Below are 19,465 nucleotides of genomic sequence, written 5' to 3' on the forward strand. Positions count from 1 at the left end.
TTATAAGTTTCACGTGAGATATTATTTAAAGGAATGAGCATCAGTAGTAGATACTGACTTTCAACTAAAGTCAGACAAAAATGTTCTATATATTAGCTCCAGCACAAAAACTTAAAACACTTACCCAAGCATTGAATAAAACACGTAAAGTATGTCGTATCCATAAGGTTTATTTTAAAAAATTGTTAAAAACTAACCATACAGGAATATTAATATACTTAAAAAGTTTTTTCCCCAGGTTGAAGGAAAATACATTAGCAACATCTTCCAGACACCATCTTTATAAAAGTAAAACTTCTAGATGATGAAATGTACTACAGTAGATTCTATGGTTTATACTTTTAATCACAGGATTGGAAATCATCCTCCCTACGCCCTGTCCCCCAAATGCGGCAGCTGTTACACGTAATGACATTCAACCGTGTTATACTAGCACAGAACCTTAAATAGAGTACACACTGCATATTTACTAACAGAGCAAGTCTTTCTATCTGTTGTCACATAATTATTCTAGGTAAGCATGTGATTCTAAGTACAAATAGAAATACTACATCCCATGATTGTAAACATTCACCAAGAGCTTCCAGAGTACAATGAGTAATAGAGGTGGCCCAAGGGTCAGTCAAATGTTCCTCACTCATTTGGATACTGCTGAGATTAAGAAATAAGTTTTGAAGGCAAATTATCACAAGCCTTACTTGTATTTCTGTAAGAAAGTAGTTCTGGATATATATGTTTTTAGTTGAAAACACCTGAAAGTCATTCTAAAGACTATATTAAGCACCATTTTCACTTACCTGAAATACACTGAGTTAAATTCAGCAGTACACATATGATCATTAATGTCAGAAGTTAAAAATAACGGTGGGTCTCAAGTTCCCTTTTGTGGATACACATGGAGTACGGATACTGAGTTCCAGTGATGCTAATAGGAAGCACTCTTGCATACCAAGGGTAGTAACTCCCCCAAGGCCACATGCAACCCGTTAAGTCTGAGGCACGACTATTACTTCTGTCAGTGGATGCTGTACAAGCAGATTTAAGGCTGTATTCGGCTATAAAGAGTTCAACCTCTTTAGTATTCTTCTTACATAGATCATATACATGATTCAAAATTTCATAGGGTGGGAGGTGAAAAGTCCCCAAATACTTTTTTGTTTGTTTTTGCGGTACGTGGACCTCTCACTGTTGTGGCCTCTCCCGTTGCGGAGCACAGGCTCCGGACGCGCAGGCTCAGCGGCCATGGCTCACAGGCCCAGCCGCTCTGCGGCATGTGGGATCTTCCCGGACCGGGGCACGAACCCGTGTCCCCTGCACCGGCAGGCGGACTCTCAACCACTGCGCCACCAGGGAAGCCCCCCAAACACTTTTAAAAATACTATTCTCCATACAATTTATTGTCAGCATATTTACATAGGGGAATGTCCATACTTAAAACCATTTTTAAAAAATGTAACGACGTTTTTTAAGCTCTTATCCCAATTTCCCCAGGATTATCCTCATCCTCATTTCCTGACTTTTGGCCAACTGCACATTTGTGTGTCCGATTGTTCACTGCAGTCCTCAGGCGATTCTGATGTTGCCCTGGAGGAGAATATGCATTTAAATGTATTCACTGCCACCCACTCTGGGACAGGCCTGGTTGCAAAGAAAACGGTGTTCCTGGTGTTGAAGGATAACTAGGAAACCCATCCGGCTGAGCTGGGTAGCTTTCCAGAGCTGAAGCTGAGTGGACCTGATGGAGAGATGAACACACAGGTTAGCAGAGTTCCAAATTCAACCAGGCCTGTACTTGCTTTGGCCTGTCCCACACTACAGATATTTAAACCAGGAAAGAAAGAAAAAATGTTGGGGCAAGGGAAGTCTGTTCAGTCTCCTGAAATTTGTAAGAAACGTTCAAACTTCTTCAGATGTAGAGGTGCATAGAAATGTCTTTAAAATGTTTAATATCCTTTAGAAAAAAAAATCAGCAGGTTTTCTAGAGAAAATTCACCTTAATGGTCCATTATTTTAGCTTAAACTGTAGAAGACCAGCTAAAATTTCACTGCCCCATCTAAAGATTCCATCTGTAAAATCTCCAAACTGAGATTTAAAAGTCTGTAAGCAGGAAAAACAATTCTTACAGATGAAGATACTCTACCACCTTTGTTACCCTTCTGAAGGAAAACAAGAATAATTTGCAGATTCTGGGAGAATTAATCATCAAATCTCCAGATGTTCTGCTAAGAGCCATTTTTTTGGCCAGTGCCGAAATATCACTATTTATCTGTATTGCAAGGTTGTCACTACAGAAGCTACGTTACACGTTACCGTTCTATTTCCACCAGGCATTGCCTACTTACCTGCTGTAACAATGCTGACTGTGCGGCTGCATTATGCTGTAATTCCTGCAAGGATGATTGTGAAGGATTCTGGGAAAACCCAGGGATACCAGGGAGGGACAAGAGGCCTGGAAAAACAGAACTGCCTGCAGCTTGAAGTCCAGATGATAAGCTAAAACGATAGAAGAACAGGTCAAAACGCAAATAAGGGGACTTCCCTGGTGGCACAGTGGTTAAGAATCCACCTGCCAATACAGGGGACACGGGTTCAAGCCCTGGTCCAGGATGATCCCACACGCCTCAGAGCAACTAAGCCCGTGAGCAACAGCTGCTGGGCCTGCACTCTAGAGCCCGCGAGCCACAACTACTGAAGCCTGTGCGCCTAGAGCCCGTGCTCCTCAACGAGAGAAGCCACCGCAATGAGAAGCCCGCGCACCGCAAGGAAGAACAGTCCCTGCTCGCCAGAATTAAAGAAAGCCCGCGTGTAGCAACAAAGACCCAATACAGTCAAATAAATAAATAAATAAATTTAAGAAAAAATGCAGATAAGACATAAAAGCTAGTGCTTCTATATTTGTCAAATACTATCTTAAAATGTTAAAAAAAAAAAATCTGTTCCCTGTTGGAACCATAAAAGTCAGCCACTCACTGATATAAAACTTTCCGTTATAAAGTGTATTATTTTGAATTCAGTGAGTTTATGTTTGCTGTTTTAAAATCAAGATAAATTACCAAATACAAATCCTAAAATTATCTGAGCAGGCATTGTTATTTTATATATTTATCTTAACATAAAACATTTTTCGAGCACCTAAGTGCCGACCCAGAAAAACAGAATTTCGCGCCACCAAACAACTGGATGCCGATTTTCATCTGAATGACTTCAAAACAAGAGCATGAAGGAGTTAGGTGAAGGATGCTTTCCCCTCCAGACCATCCACCTACCCGGCTTGCGCAACCAGAGCGGAGTTGAAACTGGAACTAAAGGCGGAGGCGAACCCGGGGAGGACGGGAGCGGGCGACGGGGCGGTGGCGGCGCCGGTGGCGGGCGGCTGCAGCCCCGGGAACGAGGGCAGCGCGGGGGGCGCGCCGGAGACGGAGAAGCCGGGGTAGGAGGGAGCCGAGGCCGGCAGAGGTCCCTGCGCCACGGAGAAGAGCGAGGGCACGGCGGCGGGCAGGCTGAGTGGGAAGGCCGCCGCCGAGGCGGGCGCCGAGGGGCCGGGGGCGCAGGTGGGGGCGGACGAGGCGGGGGCGCCGAGGGGCGGGTGGGCAGCCTGGGCGAAGCCACTGCTCAGCGAAGTGAAAGGGGGCAAGGCGCTGAAGACAGGGGCGATGGGCGCGGAGGAGCCATGCGCAGGCAGCGGGAGGGAGGGCAGGGGGCTCGAGCCGCTCGGGGTCGCGCTCAGGCCCGGGAGGCCCGGCAGCGCAGGGGCGAGGCAGGACGGTAAACTGACGGGCACCGAAGCCGCCGCATACGCTCGCCCCAACGCCCCTGGCAGGCCCAGCGCGCCCGGAGCGGGGGTGGGGGGCGGCGGGGGCGCCGGGCCCCTGAAGGCAGAAGGAGTGGGGCTTGCGGGCTCGGTCTTGATCACCACGGGCAGGCTGGTGGCGGCGGGTGTCGACGAACCGGGCGCGTCTGCGTGACTCGCGAGCGGGCCGTGCAGCAGGGTGGCCGAGGAGCCGCAGCCGGCAGGCCCCGAGGAGGCAGCGGCGGCGGGCGCAGGCAGAGCCGGGGGCGTGGAAGCCGCGTTGGCCGCCGGCGAGGGCAGGCCCGGGAACAGGGCCAGTCCCGGCGTGGAGGCCCGCTGCGAGCCGTAGCCCTTGTTAAGGGCGGCCGCCGCAGAGTCGGAGCTCTGGTTAGTGAGGGAGGCGAGGGAAGCCAGCCCACTAGTAACGGCGCAGGGTAACGTGGAAGAGTTGATGAGGTTGGTGTCATTTGATGTCAGAAAGCCTTTTAAAGCAGACAGAAGGGGATTATTTACACCCAGTGGACAGGAAACAGTGGGAGCAGAACTGCAGGCGATTACAGAAGGAGTCGGGTTGGACACACCTTGGGAGGTCGGTGTTAAGGTCAAGGGGAGACCAGCAAAAACCGATGCCAGTGAGGAGGAATCGAGGTTGTTGGTAGAAGCGGCAGTAGAGGTGGCGGCAAAGGGGAGGCTAGTGAAAGGGGCAGAAGTAGAAGCAAATGTTTCACTGGAAGCAGGGGTGGCCCGAGGTGTAGATGCGGCCTGAGGTGCTGGGGTAGGGGTGGCCGAAGAACCTGGCAGTGGAACGTGGCCAGAAAAAACAGAAGGAACGGGAGCAGATGTGGTGCTGTGAACAGAAGTCACCGGTGCAGCCAGCAAGGAAAGGGTTCTGATAACTGTTGGATTGGGCGTCGTTGGCTGAGGTGCATGAACAGCTGAGACCTGACCCGGGAGCACAGGAAGGACGGTGTTCAGCAGGTTCATCCCAGGGAGGGCGGCAGTGGCCGATGCCGATGGATGATTTACTGCCTTGACCGGGGAAGCAGCAGGAACAGGAGTTGCCGCAGGTGTCGAAGGGTTAGAGCCACGAGGAGAAAAGAGCTGACTTGCTGGGGCAGAAAACGCTGTGGCGGGAGAAAGAGAGGCAAGATTTTACCATCACGCTGAAATGTCAACTTTTAACTCAAAAGAAATGAATGAAAATTTTTGTAATATTTAACAAATGCCAGAGAAAATCAATGACAGGTATACTAGGCTATTGCAATGTCTACATTGCTAGATTCCATCACCCTGATTTTCACCAGGGAGCCTCAGTTAGATCCAGCTGAGTTCTAGACTCTGCTCAGAATAGCCTTCCAATTCACAGTGAGGAAGCCTTGACAAGTGAGCAAATAAACTTTCCTTTCATAGTTTCCCATTTTTTCTTTAAAAAATTCAAAGAATTTACTTTAATTGTGATTAGCATTGGTGTACTTTTAATTCTCTCAAACCACTTGTCTAGAGTAATAATACAAGTCATTTCCCCTCTTAAGAGCTTTCAGGACATCATTTCATCATTTTTAGAGGCATACAAGGCCATCTAGGATTCAGGCCATCTCTCCAGTATGCCTGGTTGCCACTCTGTGAGTTGAATTTAATATTCCAGATGATCAATCTATCCAGTTTTCCCCCCAGGCATTCTCTCATATTGACTCCTCTACTTAACCTCTAACTTTACTTGGCTGGTCCTAGGAGCTCCTTTAGCAGCAAAGGCCTTGACTAATTCATCTTTAGAGTCTTCACGCCTAGCCCAGTGCATGGCATCTGTGTGTTTAATAAGTGTTTGCTGCACTAGATATATCATGATTACCTCAACTGCAAGTCCTCAAACCCACCCAAAGACCTATTCTCAAGACTTCTAGAGTTTGCTACAATACTTTCATTCTGACAAACTCTACAAATCATACAAGCATTTTGGGGATGATCTGGGTTTCCTCCCTGAATCAGTTTAATGAAAGCGTTGGCCTCTGATGATCTTGCTGGTGCCAAATGGAATGCTATACTGCTATACTCACATCGGAGTCTGTTCAGCTGTAAACAGAGAATGTTCCTTTTGCAGGGATAATCAACCGAAAGACATTTTCATGGACTAAGACTTAAATTTTTAAATCTATGCAAAATAAAGACTCTGGACATAAGGAAGCTCACATGGTCAATGAAGTAGTGCACTGTGTTAATCGTGGGTGGAGAAGGGACCATAGGAAAAGAACAGAGGAAACCCACCTCTACATAATTCATTTGTACTAAGTGATGGCCAAAGGGTGCCGCCTTGGGCTCAACAAATTTTACAGCTGTTTTAGAAAATAAATATGATAGGAGAATTGACAAATAGTAATATATAAATATATAAACGTCAAACTCAAAAGATCTGTAGTTCATACCACAGTCATGTCATAAGCAGTTAATTTAGTATCAAGGAAGATAGCTATCAATTTAAATTTAGAGTATATATGAAAATGGACTTGTATCTTTGTTTGTATTCAATTTGTTTTACAAGAATTAGAAGCACAAGGAATATATGCCCAGTTTTGTGTGTGTAAATAATGTATCAAAAAATTATTTAGGTTAACATTGGTTGGGAAACATTTGAGAATTCACTGTCTTATTTAACTTCATGCTGAGGACCATGTAGTTAATGACAGATGGCAAGGTAAAACCAAGCTGTCCCACAGTGTTCTTTATAGTGGCCTCTGTTGGAGATCTTTTCATATAATAACACAAAAGCGATGTACTATTAATCACAGTGCCTGCAATTACAATGGAACACAACAAAAATGAATTCCTGAAAACCATACCAGGAGAAATATCACTTTCCTGTCATCTAATTTGGTTGTTGACCATAAAACACTACGTATTAGGTCCTGTGCTAAGTACTTTACACCTGTCATTTCATTTGTCCTCACATAACCCCCGCCCCCCGAGATAGGCACTAACACCCCTATTTTATAGATGGGCAATCTCAGCCCTGATGTGATTAAGCAACCTGTTAAAAGATCACGCAGCTATTAAGTGGTGTTCAAAGGATATAAAGTTTCAGTTATGCAAGATGAATAAGTTCTAGAGATCAGCTATACAACATTGTGCCTACAGTTAACAATACTGTATTATGTACATAACAATTTGTTAAGAGGGTAGATCTCATTAAGTGAGACCTTATCACAGTAATGATGATGATGATGATGATGATAAAAAGGTCATGCAGCTATGAAGTGGCAGAACCAAGATTTGAACCCAGGTCTATGAGACCCTCGCCCTTAAGCATTATACTAGTTTGTATTTATTTTTGTTTCTTAATATGGTTCAGAAAGGAAAAAAGAAATCTTAATCATGCTAACGTAACAGCAAAGGAAAACAAATTGTGCTATTCCTAACAAAGGAATGACAAAGGAATAACTTATGACACTTAATCTGCTGCTTCTCCTCAGAAACAAATCTTTTTTTTTTTCCCGGTACCCGGGCCTCTCACTGTTTTGGCCTCTCCCGTTGCGGAGCACAGGCTCCGGACGCGCAGGCTCAGCGGCCATGGCTCACGGGCCCAGCTGCTCCGTGGCATGTGGGATCTTCCCGGACCGGGGCAAGAACCCGCGTCCCCTGCATCGGCAGGCGGACTCTCAACCACTGTGCCACCAGGGAAGCCCAGAAACAAATCTTTTAATGAAGCTGATCGTAAAGGCTGAAGTTTCCTTAATCTCTTTTTCATAGAAACTACATAAGCTGCTCAAGGTTACAAAGCTGGGTGGTGCCAGAGCCAGGATCAAAAACTGTATGTCCTGACATCTCGGTGTCCTTGCCACCCTGCTATGCTACCTCCTTAGAATCTACCAGCTAAAAAGCACTGTTTCGGCACATTCTTAGGGAATGGAATTCTCCCACCGAGACTCCTAACCATGCACCATAACGATCAGATTCATGTGCTACTTTGCTACACAAGAACTGGTGCAGGTTTTGTCTCACAGCAGAAAGCACCTCTTTCCTGACCACGCGTATCTTCTACTAGGGGGAGAATAGACTGATACAGTGCTGCTGCCACCTGCAGGCACCAGGGGCCACGTCTCACCTTCCTCTTCCAACTCCACTTTCTGCTCTGGTGCCCTGTCTTCTTTTCTTAAATTAAATTCTTTCTTCTTTTCTTATATTAAATTACACTACCCCAAATACTTATTGAAATAATCAAGTCTAAAAGGTATATCTGACATAACATTTGTCAAAAAGGGTTTTTATCAAAAAGAAATTGTTCATATATTTAAAAAAATGAGGCTTCAAATATCACATAATATAAAGTGAATGCAGATATAATGCCACCTAGCACTTTGATTGCTTGGAAGTTTTACAAACAGGATGCAAAGGCATATGGTTATTTTTAAACCCAGTGAGGATGTGCATTTCATGTTGTGTGTATAAAATGTACTGCCATTAAGCCACTTTCAGCAAGTATCAGTTAGTTAAATTTTTTAACCAGGAACTTTCCCTAAAGCATAAAGATTACAAATACACTCAACTCAAACTGATCTCAGTGAATAACAGAGCAGGCAGCCAGGACAGACATCAGTTATCTCTGGATCAAATTTGGTACTTACCTGGATTCTGTGTAGGTTTTGACTGATTGGAAAGGTCTTCATTCTCTATGTGAAAATAAATAAATAAATAAAAGTTGATTTCAAGCTTTAAACAAATTATTCACCATCATAATAATCAGAGACTGGGGTCAAAAAAAGAAAAATCCAGGATATGTATGTATACTGTGTTAGGAAAACAACATATGCCTATAGAAAAAGAAAGAAAATAAACAAAAATCATAGTAACTATATGAAGATTGCTAGGATGATGAGCAACTGATTCCCACCATTCCTCCTTAACTTAGCAGGCTTTAAGCAAACACTGTTACTTTACAGATACATTTACGAAAACTTTGGGGAAAGATGATGGCCTGAGTGTGCCATCTAGGAGAAAGTGCAGCAAGAGGGCAATGACGAGCCACTGTCACTGGCTAGGCCGACAGTCACTGCTGGGCACCAGTGCCTACAACAGGGAGGAGGCCTGCAAGTGGAAGGTGGATGCTGAGGGCAGAATCTACTGCCGTCGGAGGAGCCCGAATCACGAGCCATGTGGATCACAAAGCAAACTGAAGGAAAGTGGCTCTGCCTACCTGCTGTACTCAGTTCTGGAAAAGACCCTACGCTAGGAGGTGTCAGGGAGAACTACCCTAGTTGAGGCTGGCTTGAATCCTGTGAGACCGAAAACCTAAAGCACACTCCTCCCCACCCCCATGGGAAAGGACCTGTCTAACCAAACAGGTCAAAGATGCCAATGGAAAAAAATGACCTCGCATGGCTTGACAATAACTGCCCGAGAAACCAACAGTGTGACAGCCATAAGGTGCAAAGGGAACCCCCAAGCCCTGACATGGTGAGCAAAAATGATCACAGCTTGTTTAAGGGACTTAGTATAAATAAACGACTGAACACGATGGTGTCTATCAACGGAGAGTCCATGAAAGAAAGAAAAAGAACTTTAAAATCCTGTAATGAAGATTAAGAACATATATATACAAAATACTGCAAGAAAAAACTGCAAGCAGAGAAGATGAAGACTTTAGATATAAAAATCTAACTCCAAATTAATAAATGCAAAGAATGATGAAGATTAGAAATAACATTGCTGAAAGCTAAATTACTTAGTTGAAAATAAACAAAAATTCCATTTAAAATGGCAAAAATACAAAAAAAAAGTATCATAAATGAATAGCTGAGAGACTTAAAATAAATACAGTACAAAAGAAGAGTATTAGGAGAAAAAAAGAACAGATGAGAAAGCATTAATTAAAGAAATATAAGAACAAAATTTTCCTAAGCTTCAAAGACTTGAGTTTTCATATCCACAGGGCTTAAAAAGTTCCAGGAAAGATCAACGATAAGATCCACACCTAGATATCCTGGCAAAATATCTGAACACCAAGATTAAAGACATTTATGAACTCTGAAGATAAGGAATATTTTCTTTGTAAGCTTATAGAAAGAGACTACAGTTCTAATAAAGAAAAGAAAACGGGAATTGGGTTTCTCATCTACAACCCTACACATGCACCCTTTTTGAAAAAGCTACTTAGAGAAATTTTCTACTAGATGAAAATCAGAATGAGTATATGAGGACAGGGCATCATAGAAGAAACAGTTAAGCCATGAGTTCAGAGGCACAGAAAGAAACATGTATAGTAGTCCATCAAAATACACAAATTGATGAAAAAAGAGAGGGAGTAAGGAAGCCAATCGTGGAATGTAGGACAGCTGTTTTTAATTTCTGTACACTGACAACCATTAAGAATATGAAGGCAGTCACTAGTGATATTAAAGACAGAAATTCTAAGCTTGGGTAGGGGCAAGGAAACAAAAGTTGTTAAAAAATTAAAAAGCAATTTAATCCAAGTAAACAAAAATAAAGAAAATTAAAAACTAGGATAAAAGAATAATAATGAGTACAAAAATAAAATGGAAGGACTAAGAACAAATATGTAACTTTTATGATTATCAGAAATTCCTATTAAGTCTCTTCCCCACTGGTTTAAAAACTCAGATTCCAGCTATATATAATTTACAAAACAACTAAACAAACAAAGCCAAATGAACAATACTCTAAAAAAAAGAAATTTGAAAATATACAGGCAAAACACTTTTGAAAAATGAAAATGAAAAGGAGTGAGGACCCAATAAGGGTCAATACCCAATAAGGCCAGAGGGAAAGAAGTTATAGTAAAGTGTAAGTCAGCTGACATTTTATATCCAGAAAATTCAAGAGACTTTCAAGAAAAAAAAAGTATAATAGGGAATCAGTAGTAAGTACCTAGAAATAAAATATCCATTTATAACTGTAACAAAAACAAACAAACAAAAACAAACCCTCTAAAATCCTGAGACGCAAACCTAAGGCAAAGAACCTGTATGAAGAAAACAAAATCTTCTTGAAAGAAGCAGAAATTAACATAACATTGTAAATCAACTATAACTCAATTAAAAAACAAAAAAAACTTCTTACAAGGCCTGGGGGAAAAACACTACCATTTGACAGGATTTAAAGCCATACATATGATTGAATGGTAAAACTTAATATCGTAAAAATGTCAAGTATCCCCAGATTACTATGTAACTATAAATTCAACTCTTTTTTTTTTTTTTTTTTTGCGGTACGCGGGCCTTTCACTGTTGTGGCCTCTCCCGTTGTGGAGCACAGGCTCCGGACACGCAGGCTCAGTGGCCATGGCTCACGGGCCCAGCCGCTCCGCGTCATGTGGGATCTTCTCAGACCGGCGCACGAACCTGCGTCCCCTGCATCGGCAGGCGGACTCCCAACCACTGCGCCACCAGGGAAGCCCTCAACTCTTTTTAACTGCATAAAATGACCTTAAAGTTCAGATGGAAGAACCAATTTCCAAAAATGGATAAGAAAAGTATGAAAATATAGTGAGAGAAAGCTAGCCTTATCAGATGTTAGAATATACTATAAATCTGCTAATCTAATCAATATGGTATCATCACAACATAAAGTCACTAGATTGGAACAGAATAAAGAACCCAAATAGGGCTTCCCTGGTGGCGCAGCAGTTGAGAGTCCGCCTGCCGATGCAGGGGACACGGGTTCGTGTCCCGGTCCGAGAGGATCCCACATGCTGCGGAGCGGCTGGGCCCGTGAGCCATGGCCGCTGAGCCTGCGCATCCGGAGCCTGTGCTCCGCAACGGGAGAGGCCACAGCAGTGAGAAGCCCACGTACTGCAAAAAAAAAAAAACAACCCAGAACAGAGCCATGTGTGTAAATGAAAACTTAAGATAAATGTATTATTTCAAATCACCAGGGAAAACAGATTAGTTAATAAAGACTGCTGGCATGAATGGACTGACTACCATTTGCAAAAAAAATTAAGATGAACCTCTATTTCACCCCTATGTGAAAATAAATTCTAGAGGGAGTAGGAATCTTACAAGGCCTAAATTATCTGGACTACCTAGGGTTAAGAATTTCTAAACTAAGGTAACTTGGTTCCAGCTTTTCTTTCACAGCCTCTATCTGTCTATGCAAAAATGTAAAACTCTAAGGGCAAGAGGTACCATAAACAAGGGCAAGAAATAAAATGACAAATTTTGGAAAAAATGTTTTGCAACTTTAGTCAGAGTACTCAGCTGCAAACAACGGAGCCACTCTGGCTAGAAAAAAAGAATTTATTAAACACTAGAAAGTAACTTTGAGTCTCTGGGAAGGGCAGAATTAAATTAACACAGAACTTACTTTAAGTTCTATCCCTACCCTACACATATACAGAAATAAATGGCAAGTGAATGAAAAGCTCTACGTTTAAAAAGAATCACTACAGTAATTAGAGAATGTAGATGTCACAATGTTGAAATGGGAAAGGATTTCCTAAACAAGACATAAAATTCAGGAGAGTCAAATAAACAATAACTGATCGAAATAAAAATTAAACTTTTGTAAAAGACAGACAAAAGGAGAAAGCAGCTAAATCAGCCTTATCAGATTGGCAAGAGTAAAAAAGAAAAAAAAAAAGCCCCAAATTGATAATATCCCATTTTGCAAGGGGGTGAAGAAACCCTACACTCACATACCTTCACTGGTAGGTATAAACAGGTGCAGTCTTTTTGGAAAACAATTTGACAAGATAGAGAAAAATATTTACACTTCGTATCCCGTATTCCCAATGGGCCCAAAGAAAAAGGCTGAACTGGAATATGCTGGGGAGGTTCAGCCCTCCTGAGCACCTTCTTACAAGCCTTTCCTTCCCACGGCAGACAGAATGTGCCCAAATGGCGACACGCATTAAGTCGGTGATGCTTTTCCACAGCCTGTCAGTTTCCTGCTCATGAAGAATGGTTCTTGTTTCTACAACCTGCTCGTGTTCACACATGTGGGCCGAGGCTGCTTTAGTGGAACCTGTATGTTGCACTCAGATCCATCATCATGTTCCGGGGCTGTGCTCCCTGTTAGGATACCACCGCATCCCACAACTGCCCCCTCCAAGTGTACCATGTACAAGTTATTGACTGTTAATACCCCGTAACGACATGATTTTACCTGCTGCTACTGGATTAGGAGTATATGGAGGTGGCGGGGGCACACCTGGAGCTATGACATTGGCTAATGGTACCAGACCTGCATTGTTATAAGCACCTAAAATAAAAAGATAATAGAAAAAAATATATAAAATTTAGCATCATTCTGAGTTCAAACTGTATTGACGCAGCTATCTAATTTATTTCTAAAACCGTTATATAGTACAGTTGCATTTTACACAGAGATTTGGGTCTATGGTTGAGTGAAAAGTGAGATCAAATGAGACAACCAGAGACTTCTATTTCCCACTGCAGGCTCACTCCAGACATAACTCACTGCAGGGCATGGTGGGCAGAACCGGCCAGATTTAAATTATCTGCCTTTTCTGTCAAGTAGACACACTCGGCCTTTTTAAGTTAAATGCATTAATGATGCCTCTGAATACCAACTATCAAAAAGGGATTCAAGATGATTTACCCATAATCAAAAACCCATAAAAATAATTAATGATGAGAAGTAATATACAATTAATTTATCAAAAGGAAAATATCCTTGGGCTTCCCTGGTGGCGCAGTGGTTGAGAGTCCGCCTGCCGATGCAGGGGACGCGGGTTCGTGCCCCGGTCCGGGAGGATCCCACATGCCGCGGAGCGGCTGGGCCCGTGAGCCATGGCCGCTGAGCCTGCACGTCCGGAGCCTGTGCTCCGCAATGAGAGAGGCCACAACAGTGAGAGGCCCGCATACCGCAAAAAAAAAAAAAAAAAGGAAAATATCCTAAATAAACTCTGTCTTCTCCATTGTTGCAGACCAAGACACACGGCAAAATAAAGCTCATGACAGCATATTTCATAAGTGCTCCAGATTTCCAAAGTACATATATCAACATTTACTTTCAACTTAATAAAGAGCAAAAAGAAAAAAAAAGTAAAGTCTGAAAGAGCGCCTTACTTGGTGCAATAGTTGCATGTGGCCGGCATGGAGGTATCGGATAAGGAACGGGTTTATGTGGATTGTATGTTGAAGGAGGCTAAATGAGGGGGAAAATACAGCAGTTAGGAGAAAATCAAGTAAGCTGTCTCCTGGCAAAACAAACTACAACTTGTCTTTCAAAACATTTAGGCCTAAGAGGCCAGAAATGCCCCAGCATATCAAATGCCACTGCACTAATACATGGTACAAATGAGGAAAATGGCTTTAATAAATGTGGTTCCTATTAAATTCCAAAGATAGATCCTGCCAAAGACTGCTGTGGAGGTGTTTATTTTTTAATTTCAGTTGTAAATCATCTCCAGCGAAGGGCCAAACCTTATCCTAGACAGCAGATTCTTCTCTGACCCAGTCTATATTAATCCAAGAATTCCTATCTCCTCCTATGGAACAGCTACTCAAGAACTTCCAACATCCTCCTGAGAATTCATCTTATCATTCTTACCCTCTTTTCTCCTTTTGGAAGAAAAAAGCACTATTTCCTTTAGCATCTGGCGTTCTGACAACTCTAGTAGAACGTAGACTGGAATTATGAATTCAGTAACTTAGTCTTTTTGCCTTTTGAAATCCACAAATCTTTCATTTTAGAGTTGATAGAACTTATGTAAGTAACAAGGAACATTCAAAGGGTTGATCTCCAGAGAACCGGAGGTATCCAAAGATAGGCCACATGCTGTACTTTTAACTACAGAGAGAGAGAGAGAGAGAAAGACAGAGACAGAGAGAGAGGATGCTAGAGCACGCACACCCACTCGAGGCGGCTGGCACTCACGCTCCTGCAGCAGAGGGGATCCACTGGTGGTTAGGGACCCAGACTCTCTCTAGTGCTCATAACGGCAGCCCTGGATGAGGTACTAGTCCTGCACGAGGGCTATGATCTGTGACTACCTTGCTATAAACAACTGCCACTGGAGTTCTTGGCAGGTGGGGAGGCGGGACTGCAGAGTGGCTGTGTGGAGGCCTCCAGTATGCCAACTCCAACAATCCTTCAACCCACGGGCTTCTCTTCTCCTGTTCAGTTCATATTCCAATCAATCATTCTAACCACTCCCTTGAAAATACTCTCCGCCTCCTAGCTCCATTCTTACTTCACTAACACTAATGCTAATTCAGCCACCAAACCACAACCTTCGTTAAAGTGAACTCTCCGCACTCCACATCTCCAAGCAAACAGCTGAATGTGGCTGTAGCAAAAAGTAAGAACAGTTCATCTGGTCTACCTTTAAAATAAGCTATTAAACCTCAATAGGGCCCTTAACACTGTTAAACAAGTTTACTGTATTTCCCTAGGCCATTCCCTTTCCTAGAGTTTCTAGTATACTTTAAGCTTCACAACACAAAAATGAAACTTATGCCTTGAATAGACAGAAAACTAAATGTAAGAGTTAAGACTTGTTCCATCATTTATTTTCTAAACATACTGGTTTGGACGGTCCGAGAATCCGTGCAGCTATTCCTTTGCCTTCGTTGGTACACTCTTCACCATCTTTCTTCAAAGGGGTTCCCTATTAAAAAAAAGAAAAAGGAAAGATAATTGAGACTTAAAAAAACCCAAACAGGGCTTCCCTGGTGGCGCAGTGGTTGAGAATCTGCCTGCTAATGCAGGGGACACGGGTTCGAGCCCTGGTCTGGGAGGATCCCACATGCCGTGGAGCAACTAGGCCCGTGAGCCACAACTACTGAGCCTGCGCGTCTGGAGCCTGTGCTCCGCAACAAGAGAGGCCGCGATAGTGAGAGGCCCGCGCACCGCGATGAAGAGTGGTCCCCGCTTGCCACAACTAGAGAAAGCCCTCGCACAGAAACGAAGACCCAACACAGCAAAAATAAATAAATAAAATAATAATTACATCTGCAAACATCCTTTAAAAAAAAAAAAGAATAAAGTGTGTATTAAAAAAAAAAAAACAAAAAACCCAAACAAACCCAAAAGCAAAAACAGAACAAAACAAGACATCCACTGTATTACACAGAAAAGGATGTAACTTGGCAGGAGATTAAGGACTTGGATTGCAAACCCAATCCTGCCCCGGCTGCCTGATGCTGACAAAGTCCTCGACCCTCCTCTGCCACAGAACCCTCATAACATGTACAGAGGTAGAAGGAAACACACAATGCACATGGAGATGACAGAAGAGGATAAAGTATGTTCTAATTTTTTGGGGCTTCCCTGGTGGTGCAGTGGTTAAGAATCTGCCTGCCAATGCAGTGGACACGGGTTGGAGCCCTGGTCTGGGAAGATTCCACGTACTGCGGAGCAACTAAGCCCATGAGCCACAACTACTGAGCCTGCGCTCTAGAGCCCACGAGCCACAACTACTGAGCTCGCATGCCACAACTACTGAAGCCCGCGCACCTAGAGCCCGTGCTCCGCAGCAAAGAGAAGCCACCACAATGAGACGCCTGTGCACCGCAATGAAGGGTAGCCCCCACTCGCCACAACTAGAGAAAGCCCGCGTGCAGCAATGAAGACCCAACACAGCCAAAGATAAAAATAAATAAAAATAAATAATTTTATTAAAAAGAAAAAAAAGTACGTTCTAATTTTTTCTCTGTGCAACAGGAACAACCAGAGACAGACCTCCAGTGTTACAGTGTGTAACGCTCAAAGAATCAAAAAGAGTTCTTGTATTACAGTTGAAAATAAGTAATAAAAAATGGTGTTTTCTATAAGCAGTAAGTGTGATAGCTTATACTGACTCATTCAAGTCTGCTGTAATTAACAGATCAAAATAAGTTGACACCCTATTACAACGTGTCCCCCCGATAGCATGTATTTTAAATGGTACATACTAGTATGGAAGCCAGCTTCCAAGGTGGCCCCCAGCAACCCTCAGCTCCTACTGCCCTTGTGCAGCCCTCCAGTCCTTTTATACAGAACTGACCTGTATAAAAAATAGGATATTCCAGAAATGATGGCCGTTGACTCCCAAGTCTGAGTGATAAGAGAAAACACAGCTTCCGCTGGCCTTCTCCGGGACTATCTGCTCTGGTGGAAGTCGGCTGCCATGTCAGGAGGTACTCAAGCAGCACTAAGGAAAAGTCCTTATGGCAAGGAACAAAGACCCCCTGCCAACAACAACACTAATTTGCCAGGCATGTGAGTGAGCCACCTCGGAAGCTAGGCTTGTGTTTCAATCAAGCCATCAGATGACTACAGCCTCATGAGAAACCCTGAGCCAGAACAAAGCTAAGCCTTTCCTAGATTCCTGATACATAGAAACTGCATGAGATACTAAATGTTTACTGTTTCAGTCCACTAAGTTCTAAGGTTATTTGTCACACTGCAATAAAAATATACCATTCTATGAAAAAATTATTTCACAAAGAATTCTGAGGAACACTGGGTGATACAAAAACAAGTGTATTTCTTACGGGACTTCTCAGAGCCTTTATTATGCAACATGATTCTCCAGGAAGGAGACGCTGCATTCAGAGTTTCCCAAACACACTTAACTGTGAAACTGTCTGCAGAATACCGAGAATTTGAGAAATACTCCTTTACTACATGTAAATCAGTGCTTCTAAAATACTTGGAAAAATAAAACCAAATCATCCTCTTTTCCATTTGGCTTGTTCTTCTCTACATTTTACGCAAATAGTTTAATACAGCTTATGTATGAACTTTCATTCAGTAGTGAATCTATGAATTACGTTGCTGACATAGCAAAATCCCTTTCCTTTGTAGACACACCATCAACTGGCATTTTCTTTAAATATCATTAACTATGCTCAATTTCATATGAAGAGGTTTTGTATATAGCCACAAAAGTATACTTACTGGGAAAATTCCATTTATGCGACTAGGTTTTCCTTTGGGATATGGATTTCCTGGGATTGTTCCACAAGAAGATATCATAGCATGAGGAGCTTTGCAGCCCGCCTTGAAAGCCTGTAAAATAACAAAGAAGAGGGTAGTTAAAAAAAAAAAAAAAATCAAATAAACTCACAAATTAAGTATTCTGGATGTTGGGAAGCCCTGCTAAATAACATGAATTAAGGAAGAGCATCACATTCAGTCTGTTCATACATCAATCAGCACTTCCACTGGTGAACATGACCAAAATTAATATGTAAAATCACTTCATTTAATGGAATTATTTAAATGGTATTAATGTTTTTAATGTCACAGATAAGACTCCTATACAAAGATATCGTCACAATGGATTTTGTAAATTGTGTGCAAAGAAGTCCATTTACTGTTTGATATGTCTCACTTCTCCAACGACCAAGAAATAACACTGTCCAACTCAATAAACACCAAGCTCACATTACAGGTAAGGCAAAGAGAGCACAGCCATGAAAGAGACACGGTCTCCACTCTGAAGAAGTTTACATAACTTAGTGGATAAAACACAAACAACAACATGGGACACTGGGTGTCCAAAGAGCTATACTGATGAAAAAGTAAGAGTTCTCTGGGTACCAGTGTTCAACATAATGTTACATAATTATGAGATATACTGAAGGATGAGATCTTGGTCTAGCTTATTTATTATTGTGTCCCCAGCTTCTGAAATGGTGCCTAACACATACTGAATTAGTGCTCAATAAATATTTATTAAAGGAATGAAAAGCACTGTAATAGGTGACATATATTCTAATGGATCTATACTGTATAAGAATATCAAGTTAAATATATATATGCTGTATTTTATAGGTATATATGATATTATTAGCTATATAATCCAGCCCGTATTAAACATGCCAACCCTAAAAATCATCTCAATTTTTGGCTATTATAAATAGTACCAGGGTGAGTGCCCTTATATATGAATGTGTATGTTTCTATTTATTTCCTTAGTATAAATTCCTAGAAATAGAATTTTGGGGTCAAAAGGTACGAACATTTTAAAGGCTCTGCAAGTTTGCCTTTCAGAAAAGTTGTACTAATTTACATTGATTAAAGGACCTATTCCACAGAAGACTCAGGCCCAGATTATTTCTGAGATGGGAAAGTCACATGATCAGAATGCTTCATAAGGAAGAAAACTACGGTAGTAAATGCTTAATGCCTTAAAGAATTTAGTCAAAAAACTCGATGAAGTTATTAAAGTAAAGAAACGTGGGCTCAGATCTTGCTTTTGCTACAATAACTTATGACTAAGGCAAGTTCTCCACTCTCCTGCGCTTCGTGGAGGGCGTGAGGATTAAATACGATTGAGCTGCAGCTCCTAGGGGAGCGGTCCATGCCTTCCTCAAGCAGGTTTCTAATCACTAATTCAGTCTCCAACCATCACAATCCTAAGAAATAACTACCTTAAATGACGAATCAAGTTTTCTAGGCTTGGACAAGTACTACTTCCCCCACTTTTACAGATTTTAAATTAAAAAACTGCAATCTTGCTTTGTTACTAATCTTTTATGAATTTGATGAAAATAAGCCCGATGACAAAACAAATTTAAACAGTCAAGTTCCTAAATACATAAAATGAAAGACAAAAGCTTGGAGCCATGGCAGAGCTACCAAGGGACCGAGAATAAACACCCCATGAGGCTCACGCTGAGGGCTGGCTTCTCACTCTCAAGCCGTCTCTTCATTCACCAGTGTCCCCCCCACCCCGCCCCAAAGACTGCTGGGGTGTCATTCTTAACCCA

The 19,465-nt window shown here is 42.3% G+C and overlaps 1 protein-coding gene across 4 annotated transcripts in view; it reads right to left on the reverse strand.

The window, feature by feature from the left end:
• Positions 1–154: 154 nt before the first annotated feature.
• PROSER1 (proline and serine rich 1) overlaps positions 155–19,465 on the reverse strand; it is a 149,428-nt gene continuing 130,117 nt past the window's right edge. For 2 of the 4 annotated variants that reach the window (XM_060288054.1, XM_030882452.3), the window contains exons 6-13: positions 17,649–17,759; positions 15,292–15,375; positions 13,832–13,910; positions 12,906–13,001; positions 8,408–8,452; positions 3,268–4,915; positions 2,344–2,494; positions 155–1,735 (exon numbers count right to left, since the gene is read on the reverse strand). In XM_060288054.1, coding sequence (XP_060144037.1) covers positions 1,613–1,735; positions 2,344–2,494; positions 3,268–4,915; positions 8,408–8,452; positions 12,906–13,001; positions 13,832–13,910; positions 15,292–15,375; positions 17,649–17,759 — 2,337 coding nt within the window. In that variant the 3' untranslated portion in view covers positions 155–1,612. The remainder of the gene's footprint in view (positions 1,736–2,343; positions 2,495–3,267; positions 4,916–8,407; positions 8,453–12,905; positions 13,002–13,831; positions 13,911–15,291; positions 15,376–17,648; positions 17,760–19,465) is intronic. The other 2 variants (XM_060288053.2, XM_060288052.2) reach the window with 2 other exon arrangements.

The sequence above is a fragment of the Globicephala melas genome, chromosome 18 (genome assembly GCF_963455315.2).
Source record: "Globicephala melas chromosome 18, mGloMel1.2, whole genome shotgun sequence".
Lineage (NCBI taxonomy): Eukaryota > Metazoa > Chordata > Mammalia > Artiodactyla > Delphinidae > Globicephala > Globicephala melas.